Below are 21,963 nucleotides of genomic sequence, written 5' to 3'. Positions count from 1 at the left end.
TCCTAGAGATTCTCTTCCTCTAGGTCTAGAGTAGGGCCTTCTTACATGTATTTTTTTTTAAATAAATATCCCCTAGGTGATTTAATACATTTATTTAAAATATTTATCTTTTAAGTAAGTAAAGTAAAAAGTAAGTAAGTAAAAAATTTTAGTAATATCCTGCAGGACTTTGATAAAAGTCCCCCAGGTGCTTCTGTTGTACAGCCCTGGTCAAGCACCACTGGACTTGAACAAAGGCTTTCTAATGTGAGGATGTGTCCCACTTGAGATGAGGAGGCCAGTAAGAAGAGTATATGGTGTATCTTTAGCATTCTCATACACTTGGAGTTGAATATCCTAAAACTTACAGACCCGGAACTGAGGAATTTCCCTGTCTCTCATTTACAACCGATCTTCAGGGAGTCATATGCATGGCCCACACTATCAATGACTACTTTCTCAACATTAACTAAGGTTTTTTCTCTTGCTTGAAGCTTATTTTCAAAAAAAAGAAACTGCATTTTAATCGCTTCTCAAGAATTAATGTATAAAAATGCTCCAAGTCTACTCAGGTAAAACTGAGATGCCAGACTGTTGGCTTTGCCCCACTCGCCAGCTTGGTGGTAAGATCCAGCCTTTAAGGCATCTGGGTGAATTCAAATTCACATCCCAGGAAAACTACAAATTGTGACATGCCAAAGATTCATGAATTACGAATGAACTCCGTACCAGCAAATGTTAAGGGTCTACTGAATTTAAGAACCCACTGTGTGGGCAGCCCCGGTGGCGCAGCGGTTTAGCACCGCCTGCAGCCCCAGGCGTGATCCTGGAGTCCCAGGATCAAGTCCCGCATCAGGCTCTCTTCATGGAGCCTGCTTCTCCCTCTGCCTGTGTCTCTGCCTCTCTCTCTCTCTCTCTCTCTCTGCATCTCTATGAATAAATAAATAAAATCTTAAAAAAAAATAAAAAAAAAAGAACCCACTGTGTGCAAAGCCCTGCAGAAGAGGCACCAAGGAAGCATAAACAGAATAAGCTGCACGACAGCAGGGAGAGCACCAGGAACATAATAAACAAGCTCGTCCGAAGCAACGTGGGACAACAGGTGAGTAAGTGCTAAGGAGAGAAGAGGGGTAACCAGCGGGCCCACCCATGAAGGCTTCCTAAAAGTCATGAATTTTGAGAAGATAAGGTGAGGGAAACACAAGGACATACACACATACATTTAAAAAACCACGTTGTTACGGGGGGAGGTCTCCTGGCCTGCGATCCACACACACGCACTCCCGGGCACATCCTTAGGACCAGAACATGACGGGTGCTCGGTAAAGACTCACTGAACCAAACCGCTACTGTTTCCGGGAAGGAGTGTGATGTCCTTGGCTGAAGCGGAGCCCCAGTTGTTCCGACAGCTTGCTACGTGACCCTGAGCAAGTTACCACATACCCTCACGGTCAGAATTAAATGTGATAGTTGCGAGGAGGTACATTCTCAAAGTGTCAGCTTCCTGTCCTGCCCCGCACCCCTCCCCCATTCCCTTTTTGGGTGGAAAAATACTATACTGGCTGCTGATGTTGGTAAGAGTGGTAACATAGGACCTTTGATTCAGGGAATTGAGGTCACAGGCAAGCAAATGAAACAACAATTTAACAATTTAGGAGACCACTTACTTTCTCTTGCTGCTTCTAGGCAGAGCTAACTTTTTCAAACTTCATCATCCATCCAGGAGGACCATTCCCCATCCCCACCTCCTCCACCCCCCTCCACCGCCTTGGGAGAACCATTCTTATCAGTCTCTCCAAAGACAGACATGCCACACCACCTCTCCGGCAGGGAGGAGGACCCCTGCTTAACCAAACTGCTCTGCCTCCTCCGGACTACAACAGAAGCCTTCCTCACACGGTGTACACCGACTGAGACCCGATGAATTTCCTGACAAATCATGTTCATTTATTGACTTTGTTATGGCTAAACTGTGGGGCTTCACTTGAAAATGCTTTAATTTCCTTTGTAAATAACTCATTTGTTGGGTAAGATTTTAGCTACAGATGTCTTGAGCTTTAAGTTCTGCTTGCCCTATAGACTCTGGCAGTTATCTCTTTAGTGAAGAAACGGTGTTCTTTTCACTAAGACAAGTAAATCAGGATTTTATCAGGGATATATATATATATATATATATATATCAAAGTATGCTAATCATTCTACTGATTTAGTCCTATAAGAATGACATATAATTAACCTTTTTCATTTAGAATGACCTGAAAACATTATAAAGCTATTTTTGCCCTGTCATCACCCCTAAGGAAGTTCTCAGACAGATCTGTGGCAGTATAGTATGGCTGTGTATACAGTCTGGCCTCCACTGAGGAGGTGGATATAAAACATGAACACTTAAAGACAGAAAAAAAAAAAAAAAAAAAAGGTAAGAGCTGCCAAGCAGCAGTCAAGTTCCTGGATATGAAAAGGTAGATTCCATAGGCTTTTCAAGAGGCCTAAAACAATCTCTCCAGAGACGGCATGGAGAGGAAGGTAATGCTAAGGGTGCTCAAATGTGTGCTTGCCATACCAGTTCTTGTCCCTATAGGCATCCCGGCAGGAGATGTGTCTTACAGCCACTTGAGATGCTGGTGAATGACCCTGATTTCTGCCCAGGAACAACCAAGAGCAAATATCATAGTCTACTGTTCATCATTGTTTTTTTAGGCATGTTAAGATTTGTGCTATCAATTGATTTTGGGGTGAACTTTAATAAAAATAATGTCTAGGTGATGAGTGATCCAGTAGACACGAGGGGAGACAGAGAGGAGAGAAAGTAGGACTTGCAAGTTAATCCTTGATCTTTCCTCACTCCCTCTGACATTCCCCCCCTGCTGCCGCCCAACCCCCCAACCCCCTGCCCCTTGCTTTTACCTGACTTTTGGAGCTATCTGGACTCCTTAGGTTTTTAATTTTTTCTTTATTTTTTATTGCTTTCAAGGGCTACCTTAGCTATGTCCTGGGAAGGTCAACCCAGCCAATTAGAGGAGAGCATATAAACTTCAAGAATCAAGATGTGGATACAGTAGAGGCAGTACATTGCCATAACACAAACGGTATCAAAGAAGGAAGACAACTGGGATTTCTAAAGGCAATGATGTTCTCATCGTAATAGAAATTAGTTTATGAGGAGTGTTCCCATAGGGCTGGAAGGCAAGCCAGCTTAAAAGTATACAGGAGATGGGGCGCCTGGGTAGCTCAGTCAGTTAAGCGGTCAACTCCTGATTTCAGCTCAGGTCATGATTTCAGGGGTTTGAGGTTGAGCCCCATGTCAGGCTGGGCATGTAGCCTGCTTAGGATTCTCTCTCCCTCTCCCTCGCACTCCTGCCACCCTTTCTCTCTCTTAAAAACAAAACAAAACATATACAGGACTTAGGGTACAATTTCCCAGCTTCTGATAAAAACCTTAGATCACACTTCCTCATTTTCTCATGGGTGGAATACCTCTAGAAACCATTGTTTTGCTTGGCTTGATGTTCAAGATAATCTGGTGTTTGATGAAAAACACTGGTTAGATTTAGGGAGAGAAAAGTTTGGGTGTCTTGGGTAAAAGGAGCAGAGGTTCTGAATTGGTAGAGACTTAACTTCAATTTCCCCTTTTTATCCTGCTGTCAATCAAACTAAGCACAGTTCACTGTTATCCTGACACTGCTTCTCATTCTAATAAGCTGACTGCCATCCCTGCAGGGAGACTCCTGAGTGAATGTGGAGAGAGGGAGACAAGATAGAGTGGGAGCTTGCCTAAGTGGGCTCAGGGGAATAGCAAGCCAGGAAGTGACATCATAAGAGGCAAGCAGAACACAGGCTGGGGAAATGAACACCAAAGGTTTTCTAAGAGAAGATTCTAAGAAGTCGGCCTAGTGGGCAGCAAATAAAAAGATGCCCTACAACACAGGGCTCAGGGACCCAAGCTAAATCTAGGATCTTCTAGAAGCTAGAAATGTGAGTTCCTCTTACCTATGTTCTGGCAATAGCCCTATTTCTTTTCTGCAGGCTCTTTTATTTATTTTTATTTTTTAAAAAGATTTTATCCATTTATTCATGAAAGAGAGAGAGAGAGAGAGAGGCAGAGACACAGGCAGAGGGAGAAGCAGGCTCCATGCGGGGGAGCCGATGTGGGACTCGATCCCGGTACCCCGGGGTCACGCCCTGAGCCAAAGGCAGACGCTCAACCACTGGGTCACCCAGGTGCCTCTCTTTTATATTTTTAAAAGATTTTATTTATTTGAGAGAGAGAGACAGACAGACACAGCAGGGGGAGAAGTAGAGGGAGAGGGACAAGCAGAACGTGTGCTGAGCACAGAGCATGGTGCAGAGCTTGATCTCGAGACCCTGAGATCAGGACCTGAGCCGTAATCAGGAGTTGGACGCTTAACCAGCTGAGCCACCAGGTGCCCCTGGGCTCTCACTTTTAAAAACAGAACAGTTACTCTTATTCTACTATTTCAATAGGGTCTGAAGAGCTTTTCTGTGCGTGATGACATCATATATTTTAGAGAAGGCATGAGTATCTGTCCTGTTTGTAGGTTAATGCACATGTGTATGATGTCACACGCTCTGGTCTGGAAGTCGTATAAGGAACTTCTCTGAATGTTTTAGTTAAAGAGTGCTGCTCCTCCACCTTCTACTGAAGAGGAATGATGGCCATTGAAGCGAGACTGGTGTGTCTGATACTAGATAAAAACTGTTCATAGAAGGAATTATTTTCACCGCTTTTATGGCCCAGCTGGGGGCACTAGATATGGTGAGTGAGACCCTGGAGTGGAAGAGACAAAAAGCTGTTCAGAAACCAGTATGAATACAGAAAACAGAGATAAAAAGAATTAGTTAGAAGGCGGCCATAGTTAAAAAAAAAAAAAAAAAAAAAAAAAAAAACAAACCAAGAAGCAGGCTCTTTCCTTTCATGCCTCTTGAAATTCTCCCATAATAATCTCATTGGTTGGGACCTGTTTCTAATAAAAGAACAGAGTGAAGATCGCCATTAATTCAGATGGCAACCCGGCAAAGGGACAGGAACCAGGCCGGTTTTGATTTGTGAAATGTGTAGGGCTCTCAAAACACCAGAGACTGGCTTAGAAAAATCCCCACAAAAGCTTTTAACTTGAAAGTTATCAGGAGTTCAGGAAGGCACATAATTAAAACCAAACTCCTTTGACCAAGTTTAAAATAAAATTGTGGCTCTGGAAAGCTGGGCCCAAGGGAAAGGAATGAGACCAAGTCACATGTCTACTGCCAAGACTGAAAAGGGTTTAACTTATGTTCCTTTGGAGTTAGGGCTTGACCCCACAGCGATGGGAAAAAATCTCCTATTTACATTTTCCCTGAAAGGGACGAAGCAGAAAGAACATTTTATATCATGTTCTCGTGCACTAGTTGAGCCAGGGGCAACAATCTGAACTATTCTGGGACGGCCTACAGAGAACCAGCCTTTCCCTTCAGTGTCCTCACATGAATGCCTGATGACGAACAAGTTAATGATGGGAGTGTAGCTGCAAGCACTAGGAGCCTTGTGGATGCGTAGGGCGACTGCAAATCTACTCATTTTTGGAGCTGACAGGTGATATAATTCTATAACTTCTTGAGTTTGTTTGTTTGTTTGTTTTATTTATTCATTCATTCATTCATTCATTAATTTTTAACTTCTTGAGTTTAAGAATCATTCTGGTTTCCTACAAATGTCTAAGAGAGGCAGAGGTCTCCTAGCTTTCTACCGTAAGGGAAGAATTCCCTTTACAACTCAAACAGATGGTTCTTAAGAAACTTGAAAGGAGAGTCTACCAGTTTCTAGCTTTGAAAGAGATCTGAGTCTGTATCGTTCCAGTAATCTCCTTGGGGATCCTGCACAGTTTGGAAATATACATGTGGGTGGAACAAAAAACGTTCAAGATTTACACCAAGGTGTGACAGTAGAGGATAGTGATGATGAAACCTGTATTGGTTTTTTTCCTCCACATCTAAATATCATACAAAAATTCAATTACATTAGTGTTCCATTGTTGCTGTCAAATTATAATAAAATGTAGTAGCTCAAAACATCCATTTATTATCTCATAGTTTTTGCAGGCCAGAAGTCAAGCATAGATCTACGGGTTCCCTGTTCAGGTTCTCACTGGGCAGAGAGCAAGGTGTCTGCTGGCAGGACTCCTATCTGGAGGCTTTGGGGGAAAATTATTCAGGGTGTTGGCAGAACCAAGTTACTCGTGGCTGCAGGTCTTAGCTCTCCATTTCCTTGCTGGCTGTCAGCTGGGGGCAGCTCCCTGCTCCTACAGACGCCCGCCTTCCTTCCCATGTGGCCCCTTCCATCTTCAAGCCAGTAACAGCATCCTGAGTCCTTTCACACTTCAAATTTCCCTGGCTCCCCCTGTCATCAGCCAAGAAAGTTCTTTGCTTCTTTAAGGGGTCATGTCATTAGATCAGGGCCACCCAAGAAAATCTCCCCATCCTAAGGGGAATTGTGTCACATAACATAATCAGAGGAGAACCATCTCATCATATTTCTGGGCTCTGGAGATTAGGCCAGATTCTTTGGGAAGCCATTTTAGACTCCAACCATAAAAGACTCCCCAACCATTCTATCTATCTATCTATCTATCTATCTATCTATCTATCTATCTATCTATTTATTTATTTTTAAATATTTTATTTATTTATTCATGAGAGACACAGAGAGGAGAGAGAGAGGCAGAGACACAGGCAGAGGGAGAAGCAGCCTCCATGCAGGGAGCCTGATGTGGGACTCGGTCTCGGGTCTCCAGGATCACACCCCAAGCTGAAGGTGGTGCTAAACCGCTGAGCCACCGGGGCTGCCCTTCCCCAACCATTTTAGACTCCCCCTTTAAAAGAAAAACACAGTCTAGTTTATAGCTTCCTCAAGGTAAGAAACATCAATAGTATATGGCCAATCAGCTGCAATTAGGTGATTATATGCATTCAGAACTAGAATAATGCTGAGGGCACAGTCTTGCACTGGGGAAACATGTACATCCATGCAAGCAGCTGCACATGTAGGTGAGTGTGCTTTGAAACACAATTTAGCTTTTAAAAGTATTAAATTGCAAAAATAAAAAAGTATTAAATTGCATATAGCTTTATCATATTATACTCTTTGATTTGTCTTTCCTAATTACTTAACGCAGGTGGAACAAAAACAAACAAGAAAGTCAAATACAGTCCTTAACATTCAGTTTATATCACAAGTATTTATTTATTTGAGAGAGAGAGAGAGAGAGAGAGAGATCAAGTGAGCAAGAGACAACGCACGAGTGAGGAGAGGAGCAGAATCTCCGCTGAGCAGGGAGCCCGACTCGACCTGGGGCTCGATCTGGGTATTCCAGGACCATGACCTGAGCTGAAGGTAGATGCTTGATGACTGAGCCACACAGGCACACCTGGATCATAAATATTTCTGAAAAATATCATTGCCAGGTTGTGACTATCCAGTCAATGTAATATCGCGTGTAGAATTGAGATGATGTAATGCCCCGTCACATTATTCTAGACGTCCCACTACATTTTATTTTTTTATTTTTTATTTTTTTCCCACTACATTTTAAAAGATAAATCATTATTTATTAAATTATAGAAGTAGTTATCTTTTGTTGTATCTATAGATGATGCTACCTCAATATTGGAATTTCCCGGTTCTTATTTTCTATGCAGGCCTATGCTTTTTCTTTGTGGATATTCCTAGCTACTGAAGAATTTCTCCTTTGGAACTCACAAATCACATTTATCATAGAAGGAAATATATGCATATACTTAGGTCTCCCTAAAATATCCAAAGCAAGCCATTTTATATTTAAGAGAATTTGTAAGCCATTATTATCCATGACTGTATCTGCAGGCTCAGGCACACTCTCTTTCTAGCCTTTCACATGCTGCATACTATACATGATGAAAAAAATGACCGAGGAGAATGAGTAGCTCTAAAACTTGTGACTCTCGCACGTGGGTCACATTTCTCACATTTAAAACATATTTTTACTGTCCACACAACTCAGAGTTTTAGGTCCTCACTGCTGTGCCAGCCACCTGAAACAATGGTAGCCCATAAAATACATTCGAGGCTTCAAAAGAGCAAGGCTTAGTGCACACGGGAGAAGAGCAGCCTGATCATCCACCCCAAATACTGTTAGGTACTGCATTCAAGAAGTCCTACATTTAGAAGTTTCATCCCACTCCTCTGTTAAGGCTCTTCAACAGGCGCCGTTGCTGACCACCACTAACAACTCTTTCAGCCATTAAGCCTGGGAAGAGAAGGATATTCTTTAAATGGTGTCACTTTAGCACCATTTAGCATTTAGCAGCCTGCTTGGGCAGCAGTTATTTCAAATTTGGAAGAGGCCATGAATCAAAACCTTTGCAAAGGGGTTAGTGAGGCTCTCCAGACCTCATATTTCAAGAGGAAATAATTACTTGGGAACCTAAATAACGTAAGGTAAACCTTTTAACTTCTCAGTAGGTCCTACACAAACTCAGGGGCTTCCTCTGCTCTTAGCCCTTTCTCTTTCTGTCCCCACAGAAGCTAAAATATTAACTGGCATATTTTAGAGCTATAGATGCACTAGCAAACTGCAATAGACAGCTATCTCAATTGCCCTGGGAAGACCTATGGTTGGCCTACATTTCAGAAATAGGATTTTCTAGTGTGTGGCCTTTGACCTCTTTTCCAGGTGGCCAAATGGGGTAGGAACAGAGAGATCAGATCTAAACAGGCAGCAGTGTTCATTCTTTGTATATATTTTAAGTGCGTCTGTGTGCCCAGCTCTGTGAATGATACTTAGAGGAATAGAATAGATACGTGCAGAATCTAAGACATGGGCTTCTGATACCAAAGAGCTCTTCTTTGAGGAAGAGCGAAAAGCACATCCATAAAACAACCAGAGGAGGAGGCAAGAAAGTGATCAAACACTAGACTTTCTGCTACACACAACAAATAAAAAAGTAGCCAGAAGAGAGAGAGAGACCAATTCTGACTAGAGATTTTCAGCAACATTTCATGGAAAGAACAGGCCCAATGGGTTTATGGTCTGGAGTTTGAAGCTAGGTGGTCATGAAGAAAGACACTATCATAAGTGATTGGGGAAGTCTGGCACAAGTTGGGACCTTGTTAGGGCCACAGTTATCCCAGAGTGCTGCTACTGGAAGCTCTAAAAAATAACTGAAGCTTTAAAAAATTTTTTTCCACTAAAACCATTTTATACCCCCCATATAGACCTTAGATGCATAAGTCTTTCGATTTAGGGAGCTAAATTTTGCTCCCAAAACAGATATTTTACAATGAAGACATTTGGGAGGGGGAATGTAACTGCAATTTGCTTGATTTTTTGGCAGGAGAAGAGTCCCTTGGATAAGAAAAGCTTCAGTAATTCAGACTCTTTGAATTCAGAACTTGTTATAATTTGGGAAGTCCTGAATTCAAGCATACCTTTGTATCTTTATTTATTTTTTATGGGGCAAGGGGCAGAGGGAGAAGGAGAGAATACTAAGCAATATCCAGGCCCAACACGGAGCTCAACCTCACAACCCTGAGATCATGACCTGAGCCGAAATCAAGAGTTAGATGCTTAACCAACTGAGCCATTTGGAGACCCTTTGTACCATCTGTTTTAAAAACATGACTTTATAAAGCAAATTAATAGTATAAACAAAATAAGGGAAATGACCTTGCTTAAAGGATCTATTTTTGAGCACTTATAAATGGCTTTAGAGTAACTACTTATATACAATTAATACACTAAAAATTCTAGATTACAACCTTTAAGGAGATTGCAGATCTTTGCTCCTTAGCAACCATTTTACTACAGATACTTACAAATAATAAAACTATTTTGAGATGATGCAAAATTCTGACTTTTTACTAATTTATATTTGCCTCTTCCTGAATTATTCTATAAGGATTTTCCTCCTTTAAATACAGTTTAATGATCACAATCTCTCTTTTCAAAATAGGTTAAATGGTCAGGGATATTAGCAATAATTTAGGAGTTATTTAATGGAGACACAACAGTTTTAGTGGATTGGCTACACAGCTCACTGGTTAAGTGCTCCAGCATTTACTTGTTCCATGACCTTAAATAATTATTTAACTTCTCTCTGCCTCAGTGTCCTCATCAGTAAAGTAGGGGAAATGGTGCCCAATGTATGATGTTATCAAAAACACTGAATAAGACAACAGATGTTAAGTGCTTGGGACTGCAACTGGCATATAGTGAATGTTTGAGGAGTATTAGCAACGATATTAACTACAGTTTTCTCTGTTTTTCCATCCTCTCTCCCATTGCTCTTTGGTCCTTTGGCTCTGCCAATGCTTGTTGGCTGCAAGGGTAATAAGCTCAAACAAATTCCTTGCCACTCAAGTAAACGGTTTTGATTATTTGTAGATTTTGATAATCCAGGCCAATTCCTACTTACCCTTTCTAACCTACAGACATTTAAGGTCATTATTTACTGTCTGGATAGTTATACTCTCTCCCAAATAACCAACTGTATGAAGTTAATAAACACAAAAGTATAAAAACTCCTATATGGAAAAAAAAACTCCTATATGAAAATATTGTTTTCATAATGAGCCATAAAGGTTAAAGTCCAGACATAATTTGAGTATCTTTACCTAATCGTCGCATTGGTAAAACTCCCTGCACTGTGTAACCTAAGCAGACTGGCTGTGATGAGAACTAACCCCTCCGTTGCGGATGGATAACTGCCACTCACTACATAAAATAAACAGGTTTAGAACAGAAAAAAGGGGCTGAAAAAGAGTAAAAGGCAGATGAAAGCCAACTCGAGTTGCTTCCCTTGGGTCTTCTGACAATAATTGTTGTCTGTTCACACAAATATTATGATCAAAAAAGAGAAGTAAAAAATACTGAACAAATTGGGAACTTTTTTAAATTTGAAAAACCACCTGAGGTTGCACAGCTGATTATGTACAGAAAATAAAACTAGAACCGTAAACTCTTAACTGACCCTAAACTGACCTCCTAAATTTCTGGATTCTTTGGGAACTAAAGCTCATCACTGTATCATAGTTGACTATAGTACCTCCAAACAAATAAACAATATACACGCCTGCTTTCCTGCTTGGGATTCCAGCGGTGCCCGGGCCGGAAAACCACGGGGAGAAGCTGGGGCACCTGCTAGGTGTTACCACCTGCTCCGCCCCCAAGTTTTATTCTCAGCTCCCTCCTTATGCTTCATCTGCTCCTCAGACAAGCTCACCACTTCTGTGGCTTAATCATAAATATCAGTGTTTTCGGCCCATAATCTTCTCCTGAGCTTTAGACCAAATCATTCCTGGATATCACTATCTGAACGCTCCGAACCTCTAACTCGACTTCTCAAAAGTGTAATCATTTCCCCACTTCATGTCCCGTTCCCTCCCGCACATGCCATCTTCTGCTGAATCACCTCGACCCGAGACCTGGGAGCCAGCCCTCACTCTGCCCTCTCACAGGCTCATCCTCGCCCCCATCCCATCGGTTCCCGTCTGTCAGTCCTACCTTCCAAGTAGCTGAGTGCTTCTCCCTACTGCCTGGGGAATGTCTCTGTTCAGGCCCTTATCACTTCTCACCTGGAGTATGGCATTCAGGGCAACAGGCTCAACCTTCAGACCCTGCCTCTACAATCCAGCCTCCATAGATGCCAGAAATAGCTCTTGAATAAGCAGTTCTGATCACAGCCACTTTACTTCAACTTTTCAAGTTATCTACAGGGTAACTCTCCAAATCCTTAGAATGACATACTAAGCCCCATATGACCTGGTCCCTGCTGTGTCCCTAGTGTCATTTCCTATTATATTCCTAAATATATCTTTTGTTCTAGCCTCACCAGTCTGTAGCTCTCAAAATAATCCTATACTTTCTCATATATTTTTTCCACTTTTGTAATGCAATTTCCTCCTCCTTTGACCACCTATCTTTTATTGTTCTTTATTTTAAAAAAATATTTTATTGGGGCAGCCTGGGTGGCTGAGTGGTTTAGCACCTGCCTTCAGCCCAGGGCCTGATCCTGGAGTCCTGGGATCGAGTCCCACATCGGGCTCCCCGCAGGGAGCCTGCTTCTCCCTCTGCCTGTGTCCCTGACTCTCTCTCTGTGTCTCTCATGAATAAAATCTTAAAAAATATATATATTTTATTTATTTGCGACCAGGCAAGCAAGTGAGAGAGAGAGAGAGAGAGAGAGAGAGAGAGAACACAGCAGGGGAAGGGGCAGAGGGAGAGGGAAAAGCAAATCCCTACTGAGCAGGGAGCCTGAAGGGCTGCTTCAGGCACTTCAGAATCCTGGGATTGTGACCTGAGCCGATCAACTGAGCCACTGAGGTGCCCCTTTTATTCTTTAAACATCTGGCTAATGCATTTACCACTTGACTGATCTTCTAAAACAAAAAACACGCTGTACTCGATTTTCATTTTTCTCTCTCCAGTTAGACTGTCAATTCCTTGAAGGCAAGGTCTGTATCTGTCATTTTTTAATTCCAGTGTACAGCACAGCAGATGCTCATGAAATGTTAATGGTGGGAAGATTCAAAATAGAGGTGGGCTTGATAAACATTTATCATGGAACCAGAAAATTGGAGGCCCAAAGGTAGGACTGGGCTTGCATCTGTGTTGTCACCTGGAAACTCCCAGAAAGGAACTGATGCCTTCAAAACTCCCAGTGTTTTTTGGTCAAAAAACCATCACTTCAGACGCCATCTCATCCAGTTTTTTGTAGGACATGGGTTAACTAGTCCACTATATAGCTAAGATTCCAAACGGGGAACTGTGTTTGTTTCTACAGGTTCCACTACACTTGCTTAGAAGATTCATTGGAAAAAAAAAAAAAAAAAAAGAAGATTCATTGGGTCATAGAATTACTGCTATTGACTTTTCTTGAATGAAATAAAAAAAAAGAAAGAAAAGATACATTAGTGGTTTTAATTAGAAAAAAATGGTTAACAGATTGCACCGTTAATTAGCCTTATTCACCCAGACAAACGTTTCTCATTTCATGACAATGGATTATAAAGCAAAGCGAAAAATGAATTCCAGATTGGTAGTGCCCAGATGTAGTATGACACGTAAAAAGGGTAAGATTATACACTAAACTGCTGTTTGTCACAGGAGAGCAGAAAGGACATGCAAAGAACAACCGTCAATACTGACAGTCTGAAATGCTGAGGCAGAGGGGAGACTCCGAACCGGAGTGGCCACATAGACAAGGTCTCGTGAAAGCAGAAATCCTTCATCACTTGCTTGTTTATCAAATGCTCTCTCATTAGTTTGTAGAGCTGGTTATAAAACAAAACAAGTTGGTTAATTGTTCCCTTTATTTATGTTAATTGCTGGGGAGAGAAACCTTGTGAAAAATCTCCGTATTTTCAGTTGACATATAAATCCGGAAGGAGTAGCAATCCAGATTAAATGGGGAAAATGCTACTGATCTTGTTTTATAGATGCAGGCCCAATCCTATTATCATAAATACCAACCAATTCAATAAAAATCTGTCTAGTTAAAAGATTCCCAGGGTTCGGCTGATGACCTACTTACTTCAAGACTATTCAATGTAATATCAGCTAAAGCCCTACAATGTGGACATTCTTTTGTATTTTGTTATCTTTGGATACACCTGTATTGAAAAATATTTTGCTAAATTACCAATAACAATTTGAGAGCATTGACCACCAATGATTACCTTGCTCTTGTTTTCAAGATGATTTAGAACTGCTAAACCATCTAAATTGACTAATTTCTAAATTAACAGAATTTATATACTTGAGACTCGATCATATAAATGGTGATTAAAAAGCAAGAGCTAGAGGTGTGTAATGTATTTGTAGTTCAGAATTCTTACTTTTTCAATGTTGGAAAAATACATCAAAAGGAAGTTGTTCTACTAATTGTGTGAACCCTGCACCTCATGTAGTTGCTTCAGAGTGTGAGAACAGCGGCTAAGCCTTCAAATTCTTATACATAGATAGCTGGTGTGGTTCCCATTAGAAATATGAGTGAGGGATCCCTGGGTGGCGCAGCGGTTTGGCGCCTGCCTTTGGCCCGGGGCGCGATCCTGGAGACCCGGGATCGAATCCCACATCGGGCTCCCAGTGCATGGAGCCTGCTTCTCCCTCTGCCTGTGTCTCTGCCTCTCTCTCTCTCTCTCTCTGTGACTATCATAAATAAATAAAAAAAAAATAAAAAAAAAAAAAAAAAAAAAAAAAAAAAAGAAATATGAGTGAACTGGGGCACCCGGGTGGCTTAGTCGGTTAGCTGTCTGACCTTCGCTCAGGTTGTGATCTCAGGGTCCTGGGACTGAGTCCCTCATCCGGGCCTGTGTGGAGCCCTGAGGCAGGCTCTGAGCTCAGCAGGGAGTCTGCTTCTCCCTCTCCCCCACTCGTGCTCTATCTCAAATAAATAAAATCTTTTTTTTTTTTTTTTAATAAATAAAATCTTAAAAAAAAATCTGAATGAATCTGGAAGTTGTTTTGCCTTCCCTGGGTACAAAAATCAGAGATGAGTAGATCTTTTACTCAGGGAACTCCCCAAATTTTACAGACAAAGAGATATTGAACTAGTGTGAACCTAGTGTGAAAGCCAAAAGACTCGTTAAAAAGAAAAAATTATTTCACTATTCAGGGTCAACCAAAACAGGAATATCAGGAGCATATCACTTAGAATAGTAATTTTAGTGGGGGATGGGGGGTGGAGACACTAAAAGAATAGATGGTGGATATTTTCCTTATGGAAAGAGGGGTATCTTTTTTTCTAAAGATTTATTTATTTATTCATGAGACACACACAGAGAGAGAGAGAGAGAGAGAGAGAGAGAGGCAGAGACACAGGCAGAGGGAGAAGCAGGCTCCCTGCAGGGAGCCTGATGTGGGACTTGATCCCGGGTCTCCAGGATCACGCCCTGGGCCAAAGACAGCGCTAAACTGCTGAGCCACCTGGGCTGCCCAAGAGAGGGGTGTTTTTTTAAAGACCATGTTTAACAGTGTAATTTTGTGTTCAGAGAATGGAAATATATTGTTTTTGAAATACAAACTAGAGAAAGCAGAATCTTAGCTGGTAAGACACGCTATCTTCCGTATATAAGTGATTTTTTCATTAGGGAGGATACTAGTTGCACAATCTCTAGGCAAGCATTACATTTTTATATTACTAAAATGGTCCTAGTTTATCGAGTACAGAAACACTGAATTACATAATATTAAAAGTACCAGAAGCTGTTGAGAGTTGAAAAGTAAAGGAATGGTAAGATAAGTTTGTTTTCTAGTACTGAGAAATCATCCTGCTATTGGTTTTCTCAAGTTAAAAATCATATGTGTTTGAGTTGCAGTTTATAGTTTGCACATGCCGCTTCTTGAACATCTGGCTAAGGGCAAGGTGTTCTAAATATCCTCCCCGTGTGAATGGCTATCATTTAAAAATTCCCTGTGAAAGCATTTTCCTTATATGGAAACACTTAATATTTAGCCTCTTTAACAACAGTAAAAAAAAAAAAAAATCACAAATATTTATACGCTGGCTCAAAATTTCAATAATTTGTTTTGAAGAATGTTGGCTTCAGAGGCTACACCTCTTTGTGCAGTTTCTAACAGAAAAGTGAATGTGCACTTGGTCAAGTTTGCATGGGGAGAGAGAGAGGCTCTGACCTTAACTCTGAGATGCACAGACACTTCCCAGCATCCTTACTCAAGTATTTCTCTGCCTCTGAGAGAGATATGAAGACCTGTAGCCACAAGGGCTCAGGCTCTGGGGGACCCACGGTTCCCTATGCTCTGACCAGGGTTCTAGAATCAGGCGTGGGAGATTCCGTATAGCTTTCCAATTCCCTCCCTTGGTCTGCAGACACTGCTTTCCTCTTTCCATAATTGTAGTTTTCTGGGTCCTCATTATGCCTAAATTTTGGATTCCCACAGCTACCCAAGCTTTTGACTGTCATCTTTGATTCCTTAACTTTCCAATGTATTTGGCACGAAACCAGCGTTATGGACAAATACGGGTTTTGAGGCCAGAGAGACCAGGCTCTGCTGCTTACTAGCTGACGGGGTGGGTAAGCCACTTCTCTTCCGTGTATTTCCGTTTCCTCGTATGTAAAATGGTGACAGCAACACCCACCCTTCAGGGTGGCTGGGGATTAAATGAGGTAAGGAAAGTGAAGCAGCAGCCAGGCAGGTAACCGGGCATCCGAGGCCTATGAGCATCACCACGGCCACACTAGCCGTTAAAGAGCACCACACACAGTGAGGGGAGGGACGGTCGCCTTAAACCAGTTGGGACGGACGCCTTAAACCAGTTGGGAAGCAGCACCCTAATAAGTTGGGACGTGAGAGCAAACAGGCTACAGGGGAAGCCTAGGAGAGAAGTCTTAGTTTTAGTACCAACAGCCTCCAAACTGGTCTGGCGTATCTTTCACCCTCTCAGACGTACAGACACAAGCGACATAATGGACCATGAATGATAAATGAAAATCCACATTCTCTATAGTAGAGCCTAAGGCCATGTGGACCTGGAAGCTGGTTACAGTAAACGGGCACTCTTATGGGACTCCACAGCCACTGACCGCTGAAATTGGGAAGCAGTCTCTTATTAAGGCCATCCACGTGTTGGTTTCCTATAAACCAAATTTTCAAATTCTCTCCCACTGTGACCTCTGTCTAAAAAGTCAGGGATGGGGGGATGGGATGGAATGAGGGTAGAAAGGGTGGGTGGCAGCTGTTAGGACTGAGACAAGAAGAAAGGAGCACTTGACCATAAAGAAGAAATGGGTTCAAAGAGAAAAAGGCAAAGGGGTGTGTGCCACTAAACAGATTCTGTTGAGTGCTCACGAGGTGTCACGCATCACTCCAGGAACTGTGTCACAGCAGTGAACAAATGTTAACAAGGGGCTCTTTACACCAAAGGTGCCGCTGAGTGTGATAAGAGGGAACAGACAAACAAACACTACTGAAGTAAAAGTACTCCATTTTGTGGACCTCAATGGTAGCCACCAAAAAGTACCCAAGGGCTGCTGAGGGGGAAGCAGTCTGTGGCTGCTGCTGCTGCTTGTTCTTTTTTTTTTTTTTTAAATAACTATGTTTACAGTTCCTTTTATTTTTATTTATTTATCTAATTAATTTAGAGCAGGAGGGAGGGAGCGTGTGTGTGAACGGGGCGGGACATAGGGAGGAGAGAGAACCCCAAGCAGGCTCCATGCTCAGTCTGCAGCCCGATGCAGGGCTCGATCCCATGATCCTGAGATCATGACCTGAGCCAAACCAAGCTCAGGCTTGGGCCAACTGAGCCAGCCAGGCGCCCCTCATCGATGGCTTCTTAGAAAGGAAAGACTCAGCCTGTGAAACTCCCAGAACTCAACAATGGTGACACAGACACTCGAGCTTCTCAGTCCTGTCACAGAAAGAACTCATGAATGAAAGAGCTTTATAACCAAATCTTTTTGGAATTCTGGTAAACTTTCCTAGCTGATGCTCCAGACCAACATGTTACATAGCAAATACCACTGTCTGGTAATCTATCCCATGAGAAAGACGCTGAAAACAAACAGAAGATAACTCAAAAGAAATGCAGTAGTCAATTCAGGTTTCTTGCAGATTTTCCCCCACAGCTCCCCAAATAAGGAAGCTACAGCCATCGTACTTGTTATTCTGTGTAGATAGCAGAGCACAATCCTGTTCCCTAAGAAGGAGCTGCTACCTTGCCTACTACCTAATATGCCCATCGGGGCTTCTCATCGCCTGCTATTGGTAGCAGTCCTTGCATTTTCAGTTCCCATCAGAGGAAGACGCTAAGTCAGATGCGAATCACTTCCACAACACACACTCAAGAAAAAAACTCAAGTGGATCTGCCTAGGGCACTACCAACACCTCCACACAGCTGGTTGTCAATAGCTAGGGGTTCTTTCTTTGACTTCGTAAGCATGAAATTTCTAGACTGAGGAGGAAGAAAGACTCCGAGTGTCCGTAACTCCTTGCTCATTTTGCTTTCTCTCTATCGCTCAGTGGGCACACAACACGGGCAAGGGTAGACTCGCTCTCACACACACGCCTACACGAACGTTCACGAGGAGCTTGCACATAACTGAAGTTTAATGTACACTGTTTTGTGGCCATTTAGGAGCTTTTTCTCTAGAAACATAGTATTGACCCACAAAAAAACAGGAAAGGGAGCAACTAAAAATAACCACAGAAATTAAGAAACGCCTGTAAGAGTGACAAGGACTCTAAAATCTTACTCCCAGGCAGCTTACAACTGACGGTTAAAAGCTAAAAGATAGAAATTGTAAGTCTAACATATTTAAATCTGCTTTTACTTAAGACTACAGTAAGTATTATGAACTATAACCTCCTGCAGAGAAACTAACGGGATCTTTACTTGCAAATTTTCTTTTTTCCTCTACCGATTCCCACATGCTCTGAAATGCCTTCGCTCTAAACCTAACTCCCCAAGTTACAGACACATTCTCCACCTTTAACACAACTATGAACATATGTAAATAAAACGCTGCTTACTCGGAGTGTCTTGGCAGTCGGGGAAGGAGATGCTGGGGGAGAATCAGACTGAGATTTCCTATTCCGAGTGAATTCTTTACTTCGGGTATATAAAGAGGACATGGTTCCTCAGGATGTAGGCAGACACTCAACCACTGGATTCTTCACGCAAAGCTGGGAAACTGCCCCTGCAGGTTACCCTCAGGGAATCTCTCCTTTTGAGTTGATGCAAGAAGACTTTGGATAGAACTAAATAAAGGATAAAAGCCACCCTGTAAATTATAGTCTTGTGCTCTGAACCAGTCCACAGTTAAACAGAGTCTGAGAGGCGTGTTCCATCAATATTTGCAGTCCAGCTTCAACCACAAGTGCTCGGGACTGGTAGCTTACGACGGAGGGTATTGTGCTGAGCCACACCTTGTATGCCTAGATCGAGTCCTTGATTCTCCCAAAGGACACTTCTTATTGAGACTTGCTCCCCAATAAAACCTGAGTCTAGTTTCCCGATGACACCAGATTAAATCCCAGAGGAAAGATGACCTTGGATCCTGCCGGAGATGAGCCTGGGACGAACTACCGTCACTTTATCCAGAGGGAAGAAACAGAAATGCTCTGGAAATCATGCTCTTTCCTTAGCTTGACTCCACTTGGGCTGGAAGGGGTTTAGAACTGCCGTGATAAATTCAGGTTAAACAACTTAAAAACAAAAAACAAAACAAAAATACAAATAAGGAACCAAGAGTTTATGAGAAGGAAGCCATCTGAGGAAGTCAAGTTTCCCTAAGTCCTCCCAGACGAAGCTGCTTTTACATATAAACACTCACAGTCATACACACATCTTTTCCCCTCCCCTCTTCTATTTTCTGACATTCCAAATCCCTATTCGCTCAGCGAGGAATGCTGGAGAAGAGCCAAGGGCAAAGATTCACTTTCAACTCAGAATTCGGGTTGCCACTTGCAGGAGGAAAAGAAAGCCTGCCAGCTTCTAGGAATAAAGGGAGGCTCTTTGGGGACAGGCTCAGGGGCAAAGCCCACCAAACCTTCTGGTATCCACCGCGTTAGTTAGAGTAAGCAGCGGCTTCACCGGCTGACTTCTCCAAACAGCTGGCGAGATAGGAGAAGGGGGACTTTTCAACTTCTGGATCTCTCAAGTAACAAAGCCCTGACAGACACATGAGTCAACGCACCTTTGGGCCCTTTATGTTTCACTTTGATGACATGGCATTCCTGCCACACCACAAGGAAGCCCAGCAAATGGAAACTTTGGCCCACTGCAAAGGAAGCTCTCTGTACATCAGAGACTTCAGTGGCTGAATCTCTGAGTATACAGCTTACCAGCATTTTCTAAAATGCTGTAATCAGGGAAGAACAAGGTGGAAAGAGGGTATAGGTAAGGGGAGGGAAAGAGTCAGAAATGAAGAGAAAAAGCAGAGACAGAAGCGGAAATGTGAGAATGCAGGGCTGAGTTACCCACAGGGACAATTAAGAGTTAAAAAGAAAGGAATTTATTTGCTTGGTGTTGAAGGTTTTTGGATTTGGCCTTGAAACATCTCAAATTTAATCTTTTGCACTCTGTTGTCATCACTACCCTATCCAACATTTCTAGGCCAAATGCTTTCTAAGCCAATAGGTTTAGCCCCAAAGTAACAACTCACTTCCCTCTGGGCTCTTGGAAACTTTATCCTGCCCTTCCTTTTCCTACATGAAATTTATACTTTTTCCTTCAATTCTTCCCAGCATGCCACTCTTTTTCCCTCCAATTATCTTGACATCTTCTTTATTCTTATGACCAATTTTGTAAAATTAAACGAAGGGAAGTGATCAGCTACTTGGGGGTTGGTCTGAGGAATACAGGTGGATGAGGGTTTATAAAAGAGGTCTTAATTCATTCTCAATCTAAAAAACTGAAGAAGACTGCTCAATTCCACCACAAGCCAGAACTAGACTGTGTCTGAAAGGCCAATTATTTTGGGAATTCAGATCTATGAATCTTGTGTTTTAGATCCTAGTTATATAGTTAATCTCATCTAATAAGAATGAGTTTTTCTCTATAGATCTCTTCACTTAGAAAAGAAATATTGATGTAAACCTAAACAGTAACATTCCCATAGCAAGCACAGATTGTCTAGGGAGGGATTAGGAGGGATACTTTTTCACTCTCCAGAATGCAAGTCCCCAGGTTACACTATTCCTCAAAGCATGGCAAGATGAAATGTGGTCAGTTCCCTGATCTGTTTCTGTACAGTTTATACAGTGATTTCATTACTCATTGGCAACTGAAGAGGAAATGTAAAAGCCTATTACTCCCAACTATCATTCCTGTCTCTTCACTTCTTTGTTATATCTACTCCTAGGCAGTGGTAAACTCTTTTAAAGTGTTTTAACATATATTATCTCATCTGATTCTCTCAATACCGAGAGACAGTAACCTGCTCTACTTAGACGACTGGCTTTATACAGGGGGGTTGAGCAAATAAATAATCATATTGAGGCCAATGGGAGCTAGGTTTCTTAATGCTGGAGAAGGTAGGTATAAACAAGAAAAAAGAGAAACTTAGAATAAAACCTTGTGATATGCAGGAGTGAAGGTATCGAAGGTATGTATTTTCAATATATACAGACCTAAATAACTAAAGATGTAACGATATGTGCGTGCATGTGTGTCTAACTAAATGCACCTATCTATGTATTTCCTAGCTCTCTGCACCGAGAAACGTGGGAAGAGCAACACTCCAGCAGCATTCCGTGCACCTAGCGCTCAAATCACAGTTTCTACGCTCCACTCTCTGTTAAAAGGAACAGGATTCCCTGGAGAAATGACTAATTCCAGAGTTGGGGCAGGGATAAGAAAATGGGCCTGGGTCTCTCGTGTCAGAAAGTAAGGAAGCACTTTAATAATGGAAACATGGCAAAAGGACATGGAGACTTGCTTAAAAAAGCCAAACCTGAAACACTCTGAGCATCAAAATAAATAATGATAGTGAAAAGTTATAACCCATTGAACAACATAGGAACCTACGAGCACACACTAATACAAATAAATGAATGAAAAAAGAAATGAGACAAAGTTCTTCCTTACAACAGAATGCCTACTAATAAATGTAGAAGGAGTAATGAAATTAGAAAAATCACCATTTGGCAAACATCAATGTAAAATCAATCCAAGAAAGGAACATTAGTGGATTCCAAAGCTAATAGATAAAAATAGGATGAGGAACTGGATTTTACATAATCTCAAAGTATTGCCTCATAAAATATTTATTAATCATGAGGGAAGAAAAGTGGGCTTTACTATGGAGAAACCTAGCACGCACTATCTTAATCAAGTGATCAAAGCTCAACACTACCAGTAGGGACAAATTGTTAGGACAAAATGAGAACAGCAAAGGATTGCTTCTGTGACATTGTATAAAAAATGCATAAAATGGGTCTACTTATGAGGAAACACTGGGCCCAAGCTGAGGGACATACATGACAGGCCTG

General features: G+C 41.9%; 1 protein-coding gene and 1 long non-coding RNA gene across 15 annotated transcripts in view; one reads left to right on the top strand and one right to left on the bottom strand.

Annotated features, from left to right (window-relative positions):
• Positions 1-21,963, bottom strand: part of PPP1R12B (protein phosphatase 1 regulatory subunit 12B) — a 205,943-nt gene that overhangs the window by 24,139 nt on the left and 159,841 nt on the right. Inside the window, exon 1 of one of the 14 annotated variants that reach the window (XM_077902525.1) lies at positions 18,502-19,298. The exons of 11 other annotated variants lie outside the window; for them this stretch is intronic. In XM_077902525.1, the coding sequence (XP_077758651.1) occupies positions 18,502-18,603 (102 nt within the window). In that variant the 5' untranslated portion in view covers positions 18,604-19,298. Of the gene's footprint in view, positions 1-7,191; positions 7,418-13,072; positions 13,283-18,501; positions 19,299-21,963 lie in introns of those variants that run through there. 2 more of the 14 variants (XM_077902520.1, XM_077902517.1) reach the window with 2 other exon arrangements.
• LOC144316523 (uncharacterized) lies at positions 3,801-21,538 on the top strand. Its single transcript, XR_013382484.1, has 4 exons — positions 3,801-3,954; positions 13,116-13,214; positions 15,912-16,041; positions 21,178-21,538. It is a non-coding gene; the product is annotated as an uncharacterized LOC144316523 (long non-coding RNA).

The sequence above is a fragment of the Canis aureus genome, chromosome 6 (genome assembly GCF_053574225.1).
Source record: "Canis aureus isolate CA01 chromosome 6, VMU_Caureus_v.1.0, whole genome shotgun sequence".
NCBI classification, from domain to species: Eukaryota; Metazoa; Chordata; class Mammalia; order Carnivora; family Canidae; genus Canis; species Canis aureus.
Note: the sequence above shows the minus strand (reverse complement) of the source record. Positions and strands in the feature narration are given on the sequence as shown.